At 42.6% G+C, this 21585-nt stretch overlaps 1 protein-coding gene across 2 annotated transcripts in view; it reads right to left on the bottom strand.

The window, feature by feature from the left end:
- The window catches only part of tle2a (TLE family member 2, transcriptional corepressor a), a 37214-nt gene that overhangs the window by 11489 nt on the left and 4140 nt on the right, over window positions 1-21585 (bottom strand). The window contains exons 2-7 of one of the 2 annotated variants that reach the window (XM_026305221.1): window positions 15552-15715; window positions 6009-6072; window positions 3463-3507; window positions 1293-1355; window positions 846-950; window positions 201-420 (exon numbers count right to left, since the gene is read on the bottom strand). In XM_026305221.1, coding sequence (XP_026161006.1) covers window positions 201-420; window positions 846-950; window positions 1293-1355; window positions 3463-3507; window positions 6009-6072; window positions 15552-15715 — 661 coding nt within the window. The remainder of the gene's footprint in view (window positions 1-200; window positions 421-845; window positions 951-1292; window positions 1356-3462; window positions 3508-6008; window positions 6073-15551; window positions 15716-21585) is intronic. The other variant, XM_026305222.1, reaches the window with a different exon arrangement.

Raw genomic sequence — 21585 nt, 5'->3', positions numbered from 1 at the left:
TGTTATTATCAGCAACAAACCTGTGCCCTGCCAAAAACCCAAAGCAAAGCCAACCATAAGAATCCATCAAGCCAAGCTCCAGTGTTTACTCTACTCCCACCTCAGCTGAGACGTTTTCATCTCCAAGAATGGAATCCCACCTCAACCTCATCAAGAGTTTTTACACTTGTATGTTGAGAAACATAAACAAATAAACAAACCTCTGTGGTGCTCTGCGGCGGCAGCAGCTGCTGCTGCTGCTGCTGCCTCTAGGTGGGCTCTCTCATCCTTGGCGGCCAGCTGAGCTCCCAGAGCTCCAGATAGTGCCAACAGGCCAGACCCTCCGCCGAGTGCCAGGCTGGGGTGGGGCAGTCCTGATGGATGTGGGCCCACTGGCAATCCCTGGGCATGCTGTGAGAGGTGCTGAGCCTGAAGCTGTTGCTACAAGGACAAGAAAGAGAAGAAGAAACAGAAAGAAAGAAAAGACAGAGGTGATTATCGGGTGATTTAGAAGCACTGGAGGAAGTGAATCGAAGTAATCAAAAGGAGGAAAGCATGAAGCAAAGAAAGGGAACTAAGTGCTGCGATGTGCACGACAGGACACGGGTAGGTCAAGGCAGTGGCTCTTTAGTAAAGGAAGCTTTGCAGCCAATAAAAGCTAATTAAAATAAATATATTATGTAAAATATTTTATTTCTCTGTATGTAATATTTACTTTAAATTATTTGGAAAATGATATGAAAAATTGGCTTGAGCCAAATTTAGTCTATAGATAATTATATTTTAGAGTGGGCTAATAGGTGTTTGCCCCAGTTAAAGGTAAAGAAAAGGAGGACAAAAGATATATCGGAGTATAGGGTACACACGCTATGAGGCAGAGGGGGGAGCCCACGTACCCCTATCGAAGCATTTAGCTCCCCCATGGTCACCTGTTTGGCGCGCTCCATGGCCTGGACCACCTGTTGTTGGTGCTGTGGAATAAACCAAGAGGTCAGTGAGGGCAGGGGAAATTAAATACTCTGGCATAGAATACATTTTTTTTTTTTTTCCCCTCTGTGAATTGAATTTATATTAACCACATGTAACGTATAAAATATTCATTTACAATGAGCATCTTTGAAATACATGTGAACAAATGTAACATTTTTGGTGATAAAGAAAGTGAGTGCACTCATAGGTTGTGCTCATATGCAGTCTGCGTGGCCATGATTTATTGATAAATGTGTGTATTCATGTGCACGCCTCCTGTGTGGGCCACTGTCAGACAGGAGGGAGACTGCTGAACGCCAAGTGTGTGTGTGTGTCTCCCACACCTCCTGTGACAGGAAAGGGATGAGCTGCGCACAGATCACATTCAACCGCTTGGCAATCTCCGTCTGAAAGAAAAAAAAAAAAAAAAGATACTGTCACTTTGATGAACACACACACACACGCACGCACGCACGCACGCACACACACACACACACGCACACACACACACACACACACACACTTGCAGAACCAAGATTGAACACAAACAAAGACACCAACACTTACAAAGGTTATACACACAGTGTGACTGTGGCCTGCTTCTCCCAGGCCAGTGTGGTAAATATTTCAGCTGCTTACATCTGGTCTATGCAAATGGAAACTCTGCCAGGGAGTTTGGCTAAAATATTCATGGACAGCATCTGCTGTGGCCACAGCCAGCCCATACAGTTTGTGTGTGTGTGTGTGTGTGTGTGTGTGTGTGTGTGTGTGTGTGTGTGTGTGTGTGACAGAAGGAGAAAAGACAAGAATCATCATCTTTTCTGTGTGTCTACACACAAGTGTTTCTAATGTGTCCTTGAATGTCTGTTTGTCTATGTGTGTGTTGTATGGGTGCATTTTGCATGCTTGAGTGTGTGTGTGTGTGTGTGTGTGTGTGCTTCCTGCTGGGGGTCAGTGATTCTTGCTGTGGGTGTGTGTCTGTCTCGATCTGCTCTACTACACAGCCAACTCTTTCCCTCCTCCTCACCATCTTTCTTTTTCCATTTCACTCCATTTATCGCAGTATCCATCCCTCGTTCCACTTCTCCTGTTCCCAGTATTAGCGCAGTAATCAGTGTTACAAATGCTGCCATGTGATGTCTAACACACACACACACACAACACACACATTTAGCGGCAGGTCCAACAAGGCCGTTAGGGCCAGTAATGATATGCATGCTGAGATCATGACAACATCATTATGGCCGCAGGCTGTTTGTCTTGTTGACAGTTAGACTCTGGTGTGTGTGCGTGTGTGTGTGTGTGTGTGTGTGTCTAAAAGAAAGAATGTATACACACACTCCCCACCCCATTCTCTCTCTTAAGTGATTTATTGATGTTGGACTGAACTTCCACCCCCTCCTTTTTCTCACTCTTCCTCTCTCATGCTCTCTCTCTCATTCCTCCTGCTTGCCCACAGCTCTCCCTCCCTCCCTCCATCTTCAATTTTTCTGCCAGGCAGCTTCCCCCCCCTCTCTTCTGAATTCATCACCCCCCACCCCAAGGGAGACACAATGATTTCTTGTTAGAGAACTCCAACTACTAAATGACATCTTCAGGAGAGAGAGAGAGAGAGAGAGAGAGAGAGAAAGGGAGAGGGAACACGAGCAATTGGGAGAAGGAGGATAAAGAGGGAGGACAAAATGAGAGAGGGGAAATGAAAAGAGGAGGGAGAAGAAGAGGAAGAGGGCAGATTGGGTTGAGGAAATAGCAGCCAATGAATGAAGAATGTGGGAGGGAGAGGAGAAATGGAGAAAGAAGAAACAGAAGGAAGGCGGGGGAGGAAAATCGAGATTGGGAGGTGGAGTGGCGGCAGCAGCACGTCAAAAGCGAAACGATTGAGATGGTGAAATGAATGGAGAGAGAGAAAAAGAGTGTAGACGGGAAGAAGGCAGTGACCTGATTTAAAGTGAAATTCAGCATGGACTCTATGTCTGCAAGGAGACAGAGGTGGAGGAAGGGTGAACAAAAAAAAAAGCTAAAGAGGAAGAATAATCATTGGAAGGAGGGAAGAGGAACAAGGATGGTGAAGAAATGAGATTAAGAGAGAGGAGCATTAAAAAAAAACGTAACGTAAGACAGCAATTGAAGAGGTAGGAAAAAAGAAAAATATGGGCTAGAGAAGCAGGGGCAAGAGGGATCATGGATGGATGGATGAGCAGAGGTCGTAACAGACAGGGATTTGTGATGGGCGAGAGTAAAGAGGCTGTTCTGGAGATGCAGGGTAAGGCAGAGTATTCCCTGAGATGGAGAAATGAGTTCTGTTTGTGGATCCTATTAATGCCTCCACAGCATAATATACAGAGAGACAGGACTGACCTCACAGTGGCCAAGACAGACGCACAGATACTTTCTTGAAAGATGTTACTTACAGTAGAGATAAGAGGGCAAGGCAGTGATGATAATGCAAGAGAATCATGTAAAACTTTCTCTCACACACACACACACAGTACGAGAAAGCTAGACATCACTTACCTGTTTGTGCATTTCAATGTTAAGGCCGTAGGACATCTCATAATACTGAAACACAAGAGAAGATCAGTTAATATGCTTGATCGCACATATAAAAATATAATAGAGTGGCGCAAGCTTTCATGAGTCAAGTAGGTAAACAAGAAGGGTTGGGTGAACTAATATTTATGTTCAAATGGAATAAAAAAACACAGTGATTAGTTGAAATGCATGTTTAATACTCTTAGCTTTGGACAATTCTGTCCCAAGCATGTGCAGTCTGTGTGCCCATATGTCCCTAAAACAACATCACCACTAATTTCACCTTGCCTCTGCAGAAAGTCAGTGGCTCTAAAATGACCCTGAAATAGTCAGCGGGTAGAAGAAGGTGACAGACTACTGCAATAATCATCTCTAATGTGAGCTTTCTGACCCCATGTGTTATTTGGAAATATAAGGAGTTGTGAGGGCTGCTGGGAGGAGGAGGAGAATAGCAGAGTGAAAGAGCCAGGTGAGGGTCTCTCTGTCTTCTGCTCCGTCTCACTACCTTCAAAGATGGGTGGAAAGAAGAGCATTTTAAAGTCAGATGCCTCGAAAAGTGACAGGCTGACATTTACTTTTCAGCGTGGCTGGTTGTGGAGAGAGGAGATTGGCAGGTGGGCAGCCAGAACAGCCTGGCAGGATGGGAGAGGAGATGGCAGGGGTCCTCTCTCTCCAGACATCTTTCCTGGCAGTATAAGTGTGTGTGAGTGTGTGTGTGTGCATGCAGGTGTGTGTGTTTGTAGCACAAGTCTGCAACTGTGTAGGTGTGTGTATCTATTTGCTTTGTGGGTTATGTTATGCTGTGTGTGTGTGTGTGTGTGTGTGTGTGTGTGTGTCTCTATGTTCCTGCCATGTGTGCACCCTCTTCTTTCTGTGTGTGTTTCTCTGTGTGCCTCCATAAAAGACGCCTTTCCTGGCAGCTGGCAGCTCTGCTTTGCAGTTGGTGTGCCAAGTTTCGCCTGTTGCTTAGCAACATCCAAACTCCCCCAAATCACCAGCCAGAAAAGGAGACTTGGCTTATGCTTGATGCCAACTACCCCCCCTCCTACCCTCACTCAAACTTCAATCCCCCCACCAGTCCCCACTTTGTGCCAAAATTGCCACATAGCTCTTTTTTGGCACAGCCGGTTCTGGGCAGCCTGCACTCAGTCAGCTGTGGTCGGTGTGTGCCTCTGATCACAGGTAAATCAAGGCTGGAGGTTTACAGGCTTAGAAAAAAGAAATAAACAAACAAAAAAAACAAAAACAAAAAAAAAGGAGTTTTGGCCTTCCCTTTATCCAGAAAAAAGATCTGCTGATCTTGTCTCAATAACAAAGTACAGAGCCCCAAGTATTCACATTAAGTGCTGCAGAGGAACGTGTTGCTGAACTATCTTGGGAGAACAGAGTATCTGTGCTCTCATTTGATTCAGTGCCCAAATTTTCTGGGATTCACACCATGATCACATCATGTTCGCTTCTTTCACTTCCTCTGCCCTTAGTGATGACATGCAAAACCATCTAACTTATGGGACTATGTGCAAGAAATTAGCAAATCAAGCTGCACTATCATATGTGATCAGACAAACAGGATAGGGTGTGAAGGACAAACAACCATGAGCCTCCATAATTCATGGTCAGACTGCAATTGGCCACATTCCCACATTTAGTAACTACCTTCATTAAATCATTTCAAGATCAATAAAATGTAATTAAAGAATGAAAAACTCATAATTTGTTAACAGCCAAAGCTGATTTTTCCAAAATACTTGTATCACTGAACCGACTCTATAGGTTATTCACATGTAAGAGCCTGAGACCAATTATATTTGGGTCATTTCTGCCTAAAAAAAAAAAAAAATTACTTGAATGAGTTACTGAATATCGTATCATTTTTGTCTGCCAGGGTAGGCGGCTCTATTCCCTGTGGGACACATCCATGTATTTGCCCATTATGATATAAGACATGGCAGATACTGTACAATATAAATAATATGTACCAAAACTGTAATTATGATACTAAGTTTTTGAATCAGCGACATCACCTACACTGTGCAGTATCGACTTTAATTTAATATTTTCATGTTTGGGCTTGATTTAAAGTCACGAAGGGACATCTGAGCACAGACGTGGTTAATTATTTGAAAATGTTTAATATTAAAATACAATCAGGTTTTTCAACAACGCTTTCTATTGACCATAAGAAGTCAAAGGTCTTATATTCGATAATCTGTGATACAAACAAATTGATGTAACGTAAAAGGCTCTATACACAGCCCTGGACAGAAAAGGACACACACATCAGCAGCATACCCAGAAGTACATCTCTCAAATATAAGAACAAACACTTGCAAAAAAGCACAAGGCTGCACATCCATGTAAATGCTGTTTATTCTGCAGTCTTATAATGCGTGTGTGGTTTTTAGTGGGTGTTGTTTGGCAGCTGTTAGCAGATGAAAGGGATTCAGAAGACTTGGCACTGCACTTGTGAGTGTATGAAGAGAGACAGACAGCCTGCATGTGTGTGTGTGTGTGTGTGTGTGTCTCACCATAACATAGTGTCTCTGGATCTCAGTCTTCTCTGTGGCCAGTTTCTCACACTCCAGTTTCAAACTGCAACAAAGAGAGGGATGGAAAAACAAAACAATTTAGTTTTGATTTGTATCATAATCCAAATAAAAATACACAATGCAATTAGCAACATGACAACAAATTATCCACTCACTCCCCCTCAAACCTGCTCCCCTCACTCACATACTTCCTCACACTCAGTGGGGGAGGAGGGAGCAGGGTGACTGGGGTGCTGACAGCCCATTATCACCACAGAGCAGAGAAGAAATAGACAAAGTCACGCTTGGAGCCTGAAATCCAGCCAAGACTGCAGGCAGGCACATCCAAGGTGTCTGTCTCGCGCTCTCTCCTTCCCTCTCTGGACAATTTTCAATCTATCCATGTGACCTCTACTCCTTCGTATTTTGTTGCTTCCCCAATTACCAGCGAGTCCGTCTGTCTTTGTCTGTCTGCCTGTTCCCCTTTACTTTCACCTTCGACAGCACGTTGGCAAGTTTCAAACCTCTACGTTGGCTAAATGCACCAGTTCTGTCTGAATATGTAGCAAATCTCTGTTTTTTCTGTTTCTCTTCTTCAGCATGACCCATGTGTGATGCTGTGACCTAGTCAGCCACAGCAATGTGGTGTGGAAGCTCTCTCTCACACACACACACACACACACACACACACACACCTGTGGTGACAGCAGCCGAAAGCATCTCCCATGTGTCCCATATTTGTGTCTGTCTTATGTCTCCTGCTCACACCAAAACAAGTCTCCAGTCTCCTCTAAAACTATTTAAGGCCAATGGCATGCACACAAACGTGGACGGACACACAGAAATACACAATATGCTCTACCTGTGACCCACTTCCCAAGTGAGGTACTATATTTTGTGCCCATGGCAGTTTACACCGAGTTGTTTGTGGGCTGTAGATAGATTGATAGGGGTGGGGGTGGAAAGGTTGGGGGGTTGCGGTGTTGTGTGGTGAGGTGGGACGCTGGAGATGGTGGTGGGGGGGAGGTTCGTTTGGCAGAGGAAAATTAGAATATGATTAATACCGCAACATTACCCCCAGCCGCAACAGGTAATAACGGCCCCATCCGCTCCCCTTCTCCAGCACCGCATGCACACACACATAATTGACTCATTTATCATTGCCAGCCAGTTGAGGAGAAGAGGAACGAAGGGAGAGAGGGAGAAAAGTAGGACGAAGAGAGCAGAGAGGAAGGTGGTGGCGGAGGGAGGGAATAAGGATTAGACCCCCACCCACCCTATAGATTTTATTACAGTGGAATTGCCTCTTGGCAGAACTCACTCACAGCTGGGCTGAGAACTAATGCGACGGTGTGTGTGTGTTTGTGTGCACGGCCTCTGTGTGTTCATCGCGACATAAACTTGGGATGAGGTTGGAGAAGCAGAGCAATGACTAGACATACAGCCATACACTGGTCTTACTATAGTTGTGAGGGCACTCATTGATGAAATACATTCTCTAGCGCCTTACAATAACCCTAACCATTAGAGCTAAATGCATAACCCTAACTCCACCTAATCCTAAAAACCAAGACAAGCATTCCTCGAGCCACTCTCAGTTTATGAATGCACAGTCTTTTACTATTATTTATCGCTCTTACTTCAGAAACCATAGAAAAAACAGTTTGTTATTGAAATAAGATGCATCCCTTTTATTTTCTAAGGAACAAACATGTTAGCCAGTGGCTCGCTGGTGTATTTTTAAATAGTTTGTGCACCACAGCGGAGGTCCATGGTACAGATTAAGTAGCTAAACCGGGTTCTGGATTCACAGACATTGTAGTGTCAAAATTCATTGGTGGTCTTATTGTCTGGATGGAATATGTGGACAATAACAAAAAACAATCACTGGCCTTTAAATAGCACTAAAAGAGAGCGAGAGAAAAAAGAAAAAACAAAAATCAATGACTGTATCCATAACATCACTCCTCAGTATTTGCAACGGTATGCATAAATTGCACAATGGTATTACAAGGTTGCATAGCAAATGTATACGCACACGGTGTGCAGACAGACACTTCCTTTACGGGAAAGGCACCAAAGTCGCACTCAGAAAGCAATAACCCTTCCCCCACAAAATGGACTTCAAGGAATGAAATTACTGTGTGTGTGTGTGTGTGTGTGTGTGTGTGTGTGTGTGTGTGTGTGTGTGTGTGTGTGTGTTGCCATTATGTGACTGTAGGAGCATAAAAAGAGTTTGAGGGGGAAGAAAATGAGGGAGAGAGAGAAAGAGGGGAGGAGAGTGGTGAGCAGGAAGTGGGTATTTCATGTCGAAATGATTGCCTGTAATAATTAGTCTTTGGCTCAGCCCCATTTACTGAGAGAGGGAGAGAAAGGAGGTTTGGAGGATGGAGAGAAAGAAACAGCAACACGGGGAGAAACGAGCAAGCGAGCGAGTGAGCAAGAGAGAAAGAACCCGCAAGAAAAAAGGCAATATGACTGTGTGTGTGTGTGTGTGTGTGTGTGTGTGTGTGTGTGTGTGTGTGTGTGTGTGTCTGCTTGCCACGGTGGGCTCGGTTCCTCCAATCTTTCACTGGCGGTGACAGGAGATAAGATGATCAGCCGAATGCGCTACAAATCTGCAGCCTGCCAGCCTTCAGACAGCTCTGTCAGTGAACACACACAGGAATGCTCGCTCACACACAAACACAACACTTGCAACATGGAAGCATTTGTGTGTGCGTGTGTGTGTGCAATAAACCCACAAACTTAGAGCCTATACTGTGTGTGTATGTAGACAGAGAAACAATTGCACTGGAGCACATACAGTAGGTACACCCACAAACACACACCAACCTGCAAAGCAAACACAGGCATACAGACACTCTCTAATGAGAGCCTACAGATACTGAAGCATCTAATTAAGATCCTGGACTTTGTAGAAATGTGCCGACTGCATGTTTGAATCAGGCTACTGGCTGTAAATGTAAATGTAAAAAACTCTTTCCCTCCCACTGTTTGTTTTTCTTAATATTTTTACTTCCACTGCTCCCTCATTGATTATTTTGCATTTTCTTTTTTTTCTTATTTCTCTTCTATAAAACACTTCTCTTTTATTTTCATTATGTGAGTATTTTTTTTTAACTGTGTTCACAGGGATTCAAAAGAACATTGACTGTCTTCTCACAAAAAGGTACTGGTATGAAAAGCCAACAAACCAACAATCTCAAAAACAGGTGATAAAGTGATAACTGCATCAGTTCTCTTGATAAAATACAGTACAATCATCTGTGTGACAAGAACACAGGGATCCAACAACTCACTAGTTAAAGCTGTTAATTGTCATATTTAGAGAAGTACAAAAAAAGGCTTTTCTGGTTTGCTTAGTCTTCGTGATGAGAGTGATTTTCTCTCTCTGGCTTTTGGTCTGTAGTTGCAAGAAAATTAGGTGAAATAAAAAAATAAAAATAAAAAAAAAGGCAGATTAATTGACCATAAAAATAACTGCTTGTTGATTTTTGTGTCTGTAGCACTGTATCAAGGAGAGTCAAGTGTCCTTGATTTCCTCATATAAATCATTGTTTGCCAATGTCTATGCAAAGACACAATTAAACATAAAGGTATCGTATTAGCCCTGGTGCTAACACTTCTCTTTAACAATACCCAGGACTAAAAGTACCGATTAGTTTTTATTACAGATTAATCTGCTCATGATTTCCTTGATTAATGAGTGAAATGTTTAGGTCTATTAATATTATGAAAAATGCCCTTCACAAGTCTTCAGACTGCTTGTTTTGATACATTTAAAAAAAAAAACCAAACCATTTAAGTAGTTGAAACCTGAGTTTTGGGGTTAATGAAAGGACAAATGATTCATCAATTACCTAATTACCTTAGATGTTAACACTTAATTTTTATTACTGTCATCTGAATAAAATGTAGCAGAAATTTTATACGCCCTGCGAATCATTTACTATCAGTGTAGGGTTTTTTTGTTTTTTTTTTTCCTGAAAACATTCTGCCATAACCTCTCAGCAATAAGCTTCGATTCTTATTGATTCTCGCATGCACCTACAATATTTATAATATTTATGACTGTTCTGCAGCCTGGAGCCAGTCACTGTCTTGGTAGACAGGCATAAAAACGTGACAGGAGTACCACACAGATACACAAATAGCAGCATCACACATGCATATACACACACACACACACTGATGGGAACCATGTAGTGACTCCTCCAGTGTCATGCCTTTACAGTGTCAGGACCATTTAGCCCTGAAGCCTCCAGGTATGTGACTGTTCACTTTACATCTCATTAACTATTGATCAACCTTTCCTCTCTGCTCCACTGGAAAAGCCTTCAGCTTCTCCCTCTCTTCTCTCACACACACACACACACACACACACACACACACACACACACACACACACTCACACACACACTCACACACACCCACCCAACTTGCTTGTGTACGGTTTCATCATCTCTCAAGGGCGTACACAAGAGCAAAACACACATGCACACACATTTGTAAAGCTATATTTATGAGGTCACTCATTGACATAATCTAACCCCTATAGCCCTAAAACCAAGTCTCAAACGGCCCCCTGAAGGTGTGTAAGAAAGTGAGGACCTGCCAAAATGTCCCCGCACTCATTGTACAAAACTGAAACTTATCCTCATGATGTATAGCCGTGCATTTGCAGACATACACGTGCACAAACACATCCACACCCACACACACACACACACAAATCCTGGCTCTTGTAACACAATAGCGGGCCAACCATACCCCTCGCTCCTGCCAGACTCACTGTAAGGGCTGCTCTTTTATAAATGTTTACCAGACACACGCACAATTAAACAGCAAGAGGTTGCATCACACCAAGCCACAAAATAAAACGCACACACAGCTACAAACCAACCACACACCATCAGCCCTCCCTGAAGTAAATGTCATCTCATCATTTGGGGACTGACTGACAAGCAGTTAAACACAGAAGATCCCTGATATTTTATCCAATTATAACTGCGCGCACACACACACACACACACACACACACACACTTCATTACATTTATTTGTGATATGAATGATTCTAAAGCTACAAACTAGAGTCAATGAGGGGGTGCAATGAACAGTTTATTTGTTGAGTATTTCATTTCAGTAAAGGAAGTGACTGTCCCATTTTCTCACATCTGAGAAGATGGAACCAGCCAATATTTGGCATTTTTGACTTCTAAAAACCATAAACCCATTAATCAACTCAATTATTTCATCAAGTGTGAATGACGATGAGCAGAGATCAGCCAGTGACATCAGTTTTACATGAACAGGGTTTAAGACAAGTTTGGCATGTGGTCTGTGTGGAAAAAGGTGCTACACGTCTGGGAAACATCACTGGTCTCTCTCAGTCCCGTCACTGTGGCAAATTTTAGTATTTAAACTGTCGACAGCCAAATATTTAAGGATGACACACACACGCACATGCACACACACACACACCCTGAGCAAGTGTCATTACAAGTGCTGTGTAGTATTTAGGCAGAGATAAGTGGAAAGAATCTTAAGTGATGAGTGGCCACATGTTAGTGGTGAATGCAGACATGCTTGCACTATGGCTGATATGCTGATGTAGCTGTGTCAACAATTTTTTAATTTGAAACCATCACCGAGGATATTTTTGCCAGTCTTCAGTGCTGAGCTGTTTCAGGGTTAAAACCTGGTTTCAAGGTTTAATTAGGTGGAGGTTAAAGTTAAGGTAAGGGCTAGTGGTGAGATTAAGCTGTGACCTTTAAGGTCAGGGTAAGGGACTAAGAAATGCATAATGTCATGGAGTGTCCTATAGAAGCATAGAGACAGAATTGCAGTAATGAGAGCCCTGTGTCAGCAACTCCTCCCATCTCCCCTCAGTCTGCTGATTACAGCCTGTTAAACACACACACACACACACACACACACACACACACACAAAACAAAAATCAGCACAGCTGACCCACCCACCCATCCGTCCTCCTGCCCACACACACAGTTGCACATGATCAGCGTTAATCCCTTCCCTCCGTCTTTTTCCTGCCGACTAATCCAGCATCTACCAGAATCCATCCACCTTCTCCGTAGCCAAAATACACAACTAAGCCCTGCTATTTCGGGACAACATCTATTTGTGTGTAGAGATAATTAGGGAGGTCTGTAAATGTGTACGTGTGTGTGTGTGTGTGTGTGTGTGAGCACATGCGACTGAGTCTGCCTGAATAGGTCAGTGTGTTTGTGTCTGTCTCTGTGGGACTACAGGTCCTGTATTCTCTGCAGGGTTAAATAGCAAGTATTCTGACTACATGAAGGTGTGGCCTGAAGTCAGTGGGTCAACCTGTCTACTGCTGAACTAAAACCAGGCTACTGCTAATCATGCTGACCATTATCTGTCTGGTTCTGTCCAAAACTGTTGCCAAATTGGCTTTTTATAGGACTGTGTTTGATAGGCAAAGTGGCATCTAACAGCCTCAAAGAGTTACAGCAGTATGGAATTGCTATTTTTGTTTCTAAAGGATAACTCTTGTTTTTACTGTATAATGGCTGTTTTATGAGCTGAAAGTTGAATATGGCTCAAGAGAAGCTGACACACATGACTGGGCTCCTTGATGACTGGCCCTACACACAAACACAAAAAGCCCTCAGTTAAAGCTAAGGGAAGAAGTTTCCCCATTTCAGCTGAGAGTTACCATTAAATATCATGACAAAAAAATAGAAATTACATCAGCTAACCATCAGGCAATAAATTATAAGACACCCAATACTGGCCTATAAACTTAGTCACACTTCAGCTAATATTTAGTCTACCCAAAGTCACAGCAAACAAAGTGAACAAAATATTAGAAACACCTGTCAGTATAAGACAAAGCAACTCAAAAGCACAGACCAGAACATTTACTCAATAAATATGGCACATTCTCAACAAAGATAAAGGTATAATAATAAATTGTATTAAATGTAAGGCAAATATAAACAAAAAAATGATTTTGTCTATTTGGGAATCATGCATGGTTGTCAATCAGTTTCACCAACTTCTGTGCAAATGAAAGGACAACAGGTGCAATGAGTGCAAAGCAAGGCAACTCTCAAAAAGGGGGTGGTGCCTAGAAGTTGACTCGTGTGCACATTTCTGAGCAAACTGTCAGAAACACACTACATGAGAGCGGCATGAAGGCCAAACATCCTCTATTACGACCTGTGCTCACAGCCCAGCACCATGCGGCTTGATTGGCATTCTCCACAGAACATCAGAACTGGCAGGTCTGCCACTGGCGCTCTGTTCTCTTCACAGGTGAGAGCAGGTTTGCACTAAGCACATGTGACAGGCGTGAAAGAGTCTGGAGGTGATGAACCTTACGCTGCCTTTAACATCATTATAGCCAACAGTACCCTGACTGCTGTCAGGTACCGGGATGAAATCCTCAGAGCGACTGTCGCTGGTGCAGCGAGCCCTGAGTTCCTCCTTGTGCAGGACAATGTCCAGCCTCATGTGACCAGAGTGTGTAGGCAGTTCCTGGATGATTGAGGCACTGATGGCACTGACTGCCCCTCATGTTCCCCTGACCTAAATCCAATCGAGGACCTACTGGGCATTATGTTTTGGTGCATCTGACACCACCCAAATACCACCGCAGACTGTCCAGGAGCTCACTGACGGCGTGATCCAGGTCTGGGAGGACATTATTGGGAGTACATACAGGCACGTGAGGGCTATACACACTTCTAGTCACATTATGAATTGGTGTTAATTAGGATGAGCCTGTGGTTTCAGTGCGATTTTGGATACTGCCCTCTACGGGCTGATGATTTTGGTTTTCACTGACGGTTATGTCATTTCACTTAAAGCAAATTATACGATGCAAGTGATGTTGATTTAAAATGTTCCTTTAATTTTTCTGAGCAGTATGTAACTATTGTTATATTTGCAGTGTTTTAATCGTCTGTGTTTTATGCTCCTAACAAGCGATGGGCAGCTCGAGACATCCACAGGAAGGTTAAACAATCTTTCCTGGAAACCTTAACCAGGCTTGTTAAAACAGCACACGGTGTTATTGACACTGGAAATGCAGATGGAATCACAAGCTCATTCTTGCTCCCAATCGTGTTCTTAATCTCATCATTCATTTATTGTTTATCCTGCTTGCTAGTTCTCAGTACCAGTGCTTGGCAAGAGGTGATGCTCTGGGTGTTTTGTAATACGATGTGTAACGTTGATCTGTTGCCAGAGAAGCTGATCACAGTGTTTCTACCCACAGATCCAAGGGTGACTCATGTTCACTGAATGGCTTGATTTGTCTAAGCTAGTGATTCTCAAACTGCTGGTTGACAGGGATACTGCAAATACTCTATGAACTTTCTTTTTTTTAAAAAAAAAAAAGGCAGGATGAGTTACACACCTTCCTGAGCATGTACGTACATTTTTTTGGACTGCATTTCAGTCCTATTCAGGTGTGTAACATAGACGTATTCATACAATTAGATGAATCTCTGGATTCTTTGGATGAAGGTTTGAGCATGTGGAGGGAAAAGGACAACGGACACACAGGCTTGTGTGTGTGTGTCGGGGAAGCAGCCATCACCACAGGGCTTAGGGAAGCTGTGGACAGAGGGGGCGTACAAAAGAAGTTTGAAAGGGGGGAGAGGGAGTTTTGACCAGTTAAAATCAAAGCAGGATGAGAGGAGAAGCATGGGGGGGGGGGGGGGGGGGGCTGTGAAGGTGTCAAGAATTGAGAGGAGAGGGAGGCAGAGAGAAAGGAAGGGACCAAGAGAAAAGGCTGGGATCACACAGGCAATATAAATCCCATATTCAAAGGCATTTTAGGCACATTCCTGCACATCAAACATACATACACTCATGCAAAAAGTCTGCGTGCTTATATATTATATACCTGAGCTAATGTATGCATTCGTTCCAGAAGAAAGAAAAATATGTAAATATATTGCTCCAGGAAACTGTGCCAAGAAAGTTAGCCAAAACATTTCCTAGACTTGCATTATCTCTGTCAGAGATCAAGTGCATGTGTGTGTGTGTATACATTTAAGAAAAGAGAGCAAAAGAGGGTGAAAACAACTATTTTTCACTTGGATAAACAGTTGAACCTAGTTCAACGTTTGCCACCGTGAACTGCAAAATAATGCACAGCAGCACACTGTGCTGACCAACCAAATACGTTCACATTCATGGTGACTTTGTAATATGAATTAGGAAATCCTCTCAGTCATCCAGGCAGATCATAAAATGGTTGTTGCTGTGATACATTACATAGTTGTAATTCCTGTCTCTGAGTGTCATAAACTGATTTTCAGTGCTCTGGTATCTGACAGGCCTTAACATCAGGGATCTATTATCCAAAGCAGCCTTCCTTCATCCTATTTCATCATCTGAAGTAACAAGCACAGGTAACGTATTATTATTTTTGGGACTTTCCATTTTCTTCAGTGCTGCTTATAGTCTGAATCCCAGGCAACAGAGGGAGACTTGAGGGGAAACTCCAGCACACGCTCATTTAAAAAAAACCCACACACCCACCTGTGGTACTGGGTCTGCAAAAACTGAAACTCTTCCTTGATGCGGTCCAGAGTTTCTGGATAGGTCAGTTTCAGAGACTGGGGTGCCCCCGATGCTGCCGCTGCTGCTGCGGCTGCAGCTGCCACCACTGAGGCGGAGGACCCCGGGGGTGGTTGCAGAGGTGCCTGAAAAGAAGAGACAGCCAGTTTAGGAATTTAACTGAGAAACACACTAAATGTTTTTTTTTTTTTACAATTATAAACTATGAGGTGAAAGGCTGTTCTGCATGACTAAGTTTAACTTGGTTTCTTCAAACTAAAGACCAAAATCTACATTACCAAACACGTGCATGAAGAAAAGATTTAACTATATGAACACCATATATGCATGCTTGTCTGCATTGTGAGGGGCTGCTTAATAGGAGACACTATCATTGCCAGCAAAACCGGATGTTTGTAGGTCACCAACTTGGATGGGAGGCCAAAGAGGTTCAAGAACTTCCTAGCCAAACGAGCACATTTTGTTTATATGTAGAAATAAAGACAGAAATAGAAAAGTGGGAGGGGGAAAAAAAAAAAAAAAGGACCCCATCAGAGCTGAGGACCCTTCCCAAACCCTGTGCTTGCTTTTCCTTCTCTGCAGGGTCCAGAGCAATTAGGAGACTACAGCCATAGCGGTAATGCTGCAGGACAGGCAGACAAAAAGAGCCTGAGAGTGGGACTGGGAGAGAGGAGGGGTCTGTCCGTCTGTTTGGCTCTTCGTCAAATTAACAAAGCAGAAGCTGACAAGGCCTGAGACAGCCGGTTCACAGGCTTCACAATGGTCACATATGACTTTGAGGTTAAGTGACAACTATTGCATAGTAATTGTCTTGCAGAAAAGCACCGAGTAATCTTAATATGAGTCTGTTAGTTAATTAGATTAATTGCCATCAAACAGGTTTTACTCTTTTTAGAATGAACCACTTATTGTTTAAGGGCATAGCATATAGACTGGGATAAAGCTGATCCACTATTAAGTCAATACAGCACTGACGACAACGGGCAGGGTAGAAAAAAATAAAGATATAAATCAACATAAACAGTTGTTTTGATCCAGTATCTGAGCAGTAAATAAACGTAACACCAACACTAGGTCACAACAACCCAGTAAATGAGTGCTCACTCCAAACTGAGTATTTTTCATGTCTAAATGCCAAGTGGGGTTGCTCAATGTCTGAATTTTACAAGATGCTATTAAGTCATAAAAAAAATGGCTAAAAAAAGGTAATATCTGATTAAAAGTCCAGATACCTCAGTTATTTCACAACAACTACAACACTGTTGAATATATCTGGTGGCTTTTTTTTTTTTTTTTTTTTATTGTTCACATTGAATTTGTACAGATTTGTACATTTTCTAAAAATATGTGCAAGACCTTCTTGGGGAGTGGACACAACTGTTCTTTTCTTAAACTCCAGCAGACTGCAGATGCAACTTGCCAACCACTGCTGAAAACTTTCTGAGTTTGCCCTGAAGCAATATTTCTTCTCTCAGAGGTAGTGGCAGAGGGCAACTAATTTTTCTCTTATGCATATTCTTAACTGGCAGTCATGTACCTTTGCTAGGTTTTGTTAGGCTCTTGGGGGAATTATTATAACGCTCTCAATTTCTTTGTGCAACTTGGAATGAATATAAGCCAAGAAACAGCTCTGCATATTTATTTTTAGAAATTCCTCCTTGAATGTTTGTTGATTTTATTTCTTCCATCTCCCACCTAGTCTCACCTAGGGACTATTGCCTTTGCTTAACGTGTCCTGTCCCTTTTATATGCCATGTACTTCCTACAGAGCAGCCATATCAACCTGGGTAGGTCTAAATGTGTATAGGGAAGACTTTAAAATATGTTTAATCATTGGAGTTCTACCAGCCTTAATGCTTGGATATTTGAAATGATGCTAAAAAGGATGCAGAATGTAAAAGAACTAGATGGCCAATTAATTTTTCATAATTCACTTCCAGTTGGGAGGTTTGGCTTAATCACACCCTACAGGTCAGGACAACACAATGAAACATCCCAAAAATAATCCCAAAGACAAACTGCCCACCTTCGCGGCTAAACAAACCAGTGAATAAGTCGAGTTCAATGACAGGTACCTACATGTGGGTAGAACTGAATGACAGCAGTAATGATTCATGTGGATTAAAAAAAAAAAAGAAAAACCACCACACCCCACACACACCCCACACACACCCCACACACACCCCACACACACACGTCTCATCTCAATGTCCTACACATCAGCAATGTTTGTCACGCATTAATGATGTTTAATTAGTGACTTAATCACAACATCACTCAACTCCAGTGCCAAAAAGAACACCAGGGGAGTGTACGAAAGATGTTAAAGATATTTGCATGTTGGCACAAGAGCAGAGGGTCGGTACTCACAGTCCATACATATAGTCTATGTGTAAGGAAGCCTAAGTAAAGAAGGGTGTGAGGAGACTGTTGAGTAGAGGAGAGACGAAGGGAGAAAACTAGAAGGCAGGTGGAAAATGAAAATGGACAGATAAACCAGAACATATACACAAAAAAAAAAATATCAGGAGGCTCAATATGTTTTGAAAGAAAATGTTAAAAAAAAAAAAAAAAAAAAAAAAGGGGAGAGAAAAGAAAACATAAGGAAAGGAAGAAGGAAGAGCAGCAAAGGAAAGAAAAGAAGATAGGAAAGAGGCTATGGCCTCATTGTTCCTTCTAACAAGCTGCACTCAATCCGTCGGCCAGATCCCCCTCCCAGAGTACACCCCCCCACCCCCACCCCCACCCAACACACACACACACACACACACACACACACACACACCTTTCCCTTTCCATACACAAACCCACCATCACACACAAAAATACACACACTTTTTTTCTCACACAAAACTCACACACATACACACACACACACACCTCCTCTTTCACTCATCACACAGAGGAATGACTCTTCACGGGAAAAAAGAGCACTAAAGCCATTTTATAGGAGGCTGGAAGGAGGAAGAAAGAGGGGACTGTCCTTTCTCTTTTTCACTCATTTTCCTCACATTTCTTTTTTAACATTTTTCAGGGATTTTCTTTTTTCCCCCCACACAGCCATGTCCTCAGATGACAGGTACAAGAAAAGGAAGCGCCTTCCATTGAAATGGACAATGCTTGAAAGGGTTCGTCTATTTTCTAATGTTCAAAGGAAGGGACAAAAACAGTCTCTTTACTGTCTCAGCCACTCATGACCTTACCCACAACTCCACTCTGCTGGTTAGGGTTGTTGCTACGATTTACACCGGACTAGAATGGACGCATGTGACAGATGCTGTCATGTAACACGGGAAAAAAAATAAAAGAATCCTATTCCAGTATACATAACTCCTTATCTAATACTCTACATATTCCATGAACCATGGATTTTAAGCGTATCCCCTCCCCTGATCTGGCTGGAAGCCTCACCTGATAATCCCACGGTAAATTAGCCCCCCCCCCCCGAATCCCTTAAGTGTCTTCGTGCCAAAGTAAACAAGCAAAATGACATGGGCTTTTATTAAAACAAGGCTTACACAGAAAACCATACCTGAAAACCACTGTTACACAATCACACAATCTTTTTCTCATGCGATTGTAAAGTCAGCTTCTGTAACGCTGAGAAAGGATTGCATGACATTATGGTCCAGCGTGAGAAAGGAAAGCTTTTGTCTGATATGATTAGAGATCATCTGATTACTCAACTGTTCAGATAAATCAGTGTAGAGGTGTTTATAGCCCCCGAGCAGCTTCGTGTTGTTGCCAGTGCTGCTGTGATCCGTTCTGCTGCAGAAAGCCAGCTGAGAGAGATAAAGGCCAAAGTTACCAGTATAAGGACACCTACCACACAGGCTTAATTCAGAAGCCCCAGATATGACCCTGTCATATTAGATGTACAGGCACACACACACTGAAACTAATCACTGTCTTAGCCCAGGAAAGCCTAAATGAATTGCAATTATTAAATGAGGACCTGATGATGAAGAGAGAGAGAAGGGAAAAAAAAAAAAAAAAAAAAAAAAAAAAAGAGTCGTCTGTGGGGAGAGAAATGATTTAACGAAACTCCACAACACTTCAGTGGGACAGAATAGTGGAAACAATCCAATAAGCCCATTTTAGACATGTTAACTGTTGAGAAACAGCTGAACATTAACCACAGCACTATGTGGGCAAGGCTGCAAGATGGCAGATCAGGTGATATGCTCTGCACAAACATGATACCCGGTGTCACATGCAAGACAACCCATGAATGACACACGTGCACAAATGCACAAACTAATTTATGCATGTGGGAAAAAAAATGGTGCAGCAAAACTGAATCAGCGCATGCATTAAATTCTGGCATGAAGGGACCATTAACATTGTGGCATTCCCTGAATGAAATCATTCCTGTTTTCATTTGAGTTGCCTCTAATTACACCACAAGCAGCAAACCACCATGACCTCACATCCTTGCTCTAACCCCCTACCCTCAAAAAATAAAGCATGTGCGCACATACACATACAGACAAGACTACACACCCACACATGCCCACTACAAACACTAATTGGATGTGTGCGCGACGCAGTTTTCCCACAAGTATTTACAAGCACACATGTACTTTATTGTATTCACACATGACATAGCTCCTACGTCAATACTGATGGGAATCTACAAGATGTTTCTGAATCCTCACTACCCACATTGACTTACAGCGATGCATAATTCGCTAATGGAATTGAAATGGGGCCATCTCTGTTATGATGTGGCCGTGTGGCCACAGGACTATTAGATTCACTTATAAGAACGCTCTGCATCTTCTTCCTAAGGCTGCAAGTGATGCAGGGAGGAACAGATTTCTCTTGGGTGACCTTTCAAATCCTCCTTCCTTTCCGTTGCAATTTTAACCACTCAACATGTCTGTCACATACAGCATCAAAGAAAGACAATATCTTCCAAACTTCCATGTTTATTCACAAATTTTTCTTCCTTTTCTGACATTCAGAGTTCGTCATTAAAATTCCTGAAAATTGACTATGCCCAGATTATGGCTTCCATCATATACCAAAATCCCACCGGCAGCCAAACAACTTTAAACTCAACAAAGAAGCTTGTTTATTCATGCCATTCATGCCATCTCCAAGACTGTACACAGGCACAGCAGGGCTGAGAGCTAAATGCTAATGTCAGCATGCTAACATACTGCTGTTTATGGTGTATAATAATTTTAGGGTTGAAATATTTGCTAATTAGCACACAGTACAACCAAGACAGTAAAATATCAGTCTTACATGCATCTGTTCATAAGAAGTTCTGATTAAAATTTCTAGTGATGATGACTTTGGGGATCACTAAATTGATTTCAATTCTCCTGCTGGGAATGTCTAACAAATTTGAAGGCAATAGCTGTCAAGATGTTTCACTGAAAACCACGAATGTGAATCTCACGGTGGTGTTAGGAGAAATGTCAGGGGATCAACAAAGTCGTCAGAGTCCATCCTCTGCAGACCATGGATGTCTGAGGAAGAAATTCATCTTAATCCACCCAATAACGGCAGATATATTTCAGCCTGCATCAAAGCAGTAGATCAACTGACCAACTGGCAGACACCATCATCCACAGAGCCATGCTGCTAATGTGACTAAAATATACCTCACCAAATGTTTAGATTACAGTTTTATTTGTTTAATTGGAGCTCACTCACTGTCTGTCTCCTTCAGCTGGGAAGACACTGTGCTGCTGCCTCCCTTCATATAGCTCGGCCCATTAGTCAGGCCACTAATTACACTGCTTACCCACAGAGTCGATCATCTGAGTAAATACCCACCAAGCTCTCTCACTCCCTCTCTCATTTGACTACCACCAAGGACGCTGTGGGAGTAGATCTAACCCGGAATAGCATTTCTGAATGTGTGTATTTGTGTGCATTCACCCACGCGCTCCTAAAACACACCTCCCCATCTCAGAGGGCCATGAAACATGTCAATACACTGTCCTTTCTCAAAAGCTTTGGAAGTTAAAGCCTCTTACAT

The sequence above is a fragment of the Mastacembelus armatus genome, chromosome 4 (assembly GCF_900324485.2).
Source record: "Mastacembelus armatus chromosome 4, fMasArm1.2, whole genome shotgun sequence".
NCBI classification, from domain to species: Eukaryota; Metazoa; Chordata; class Actinopteri; order Synbranchiformes; family Mastacembelidae; genus Mastacembelus; species Mastacembelus armatus.
This window is presented reverse-complemented; position numbering and strand designations above follow the sequence as displayed.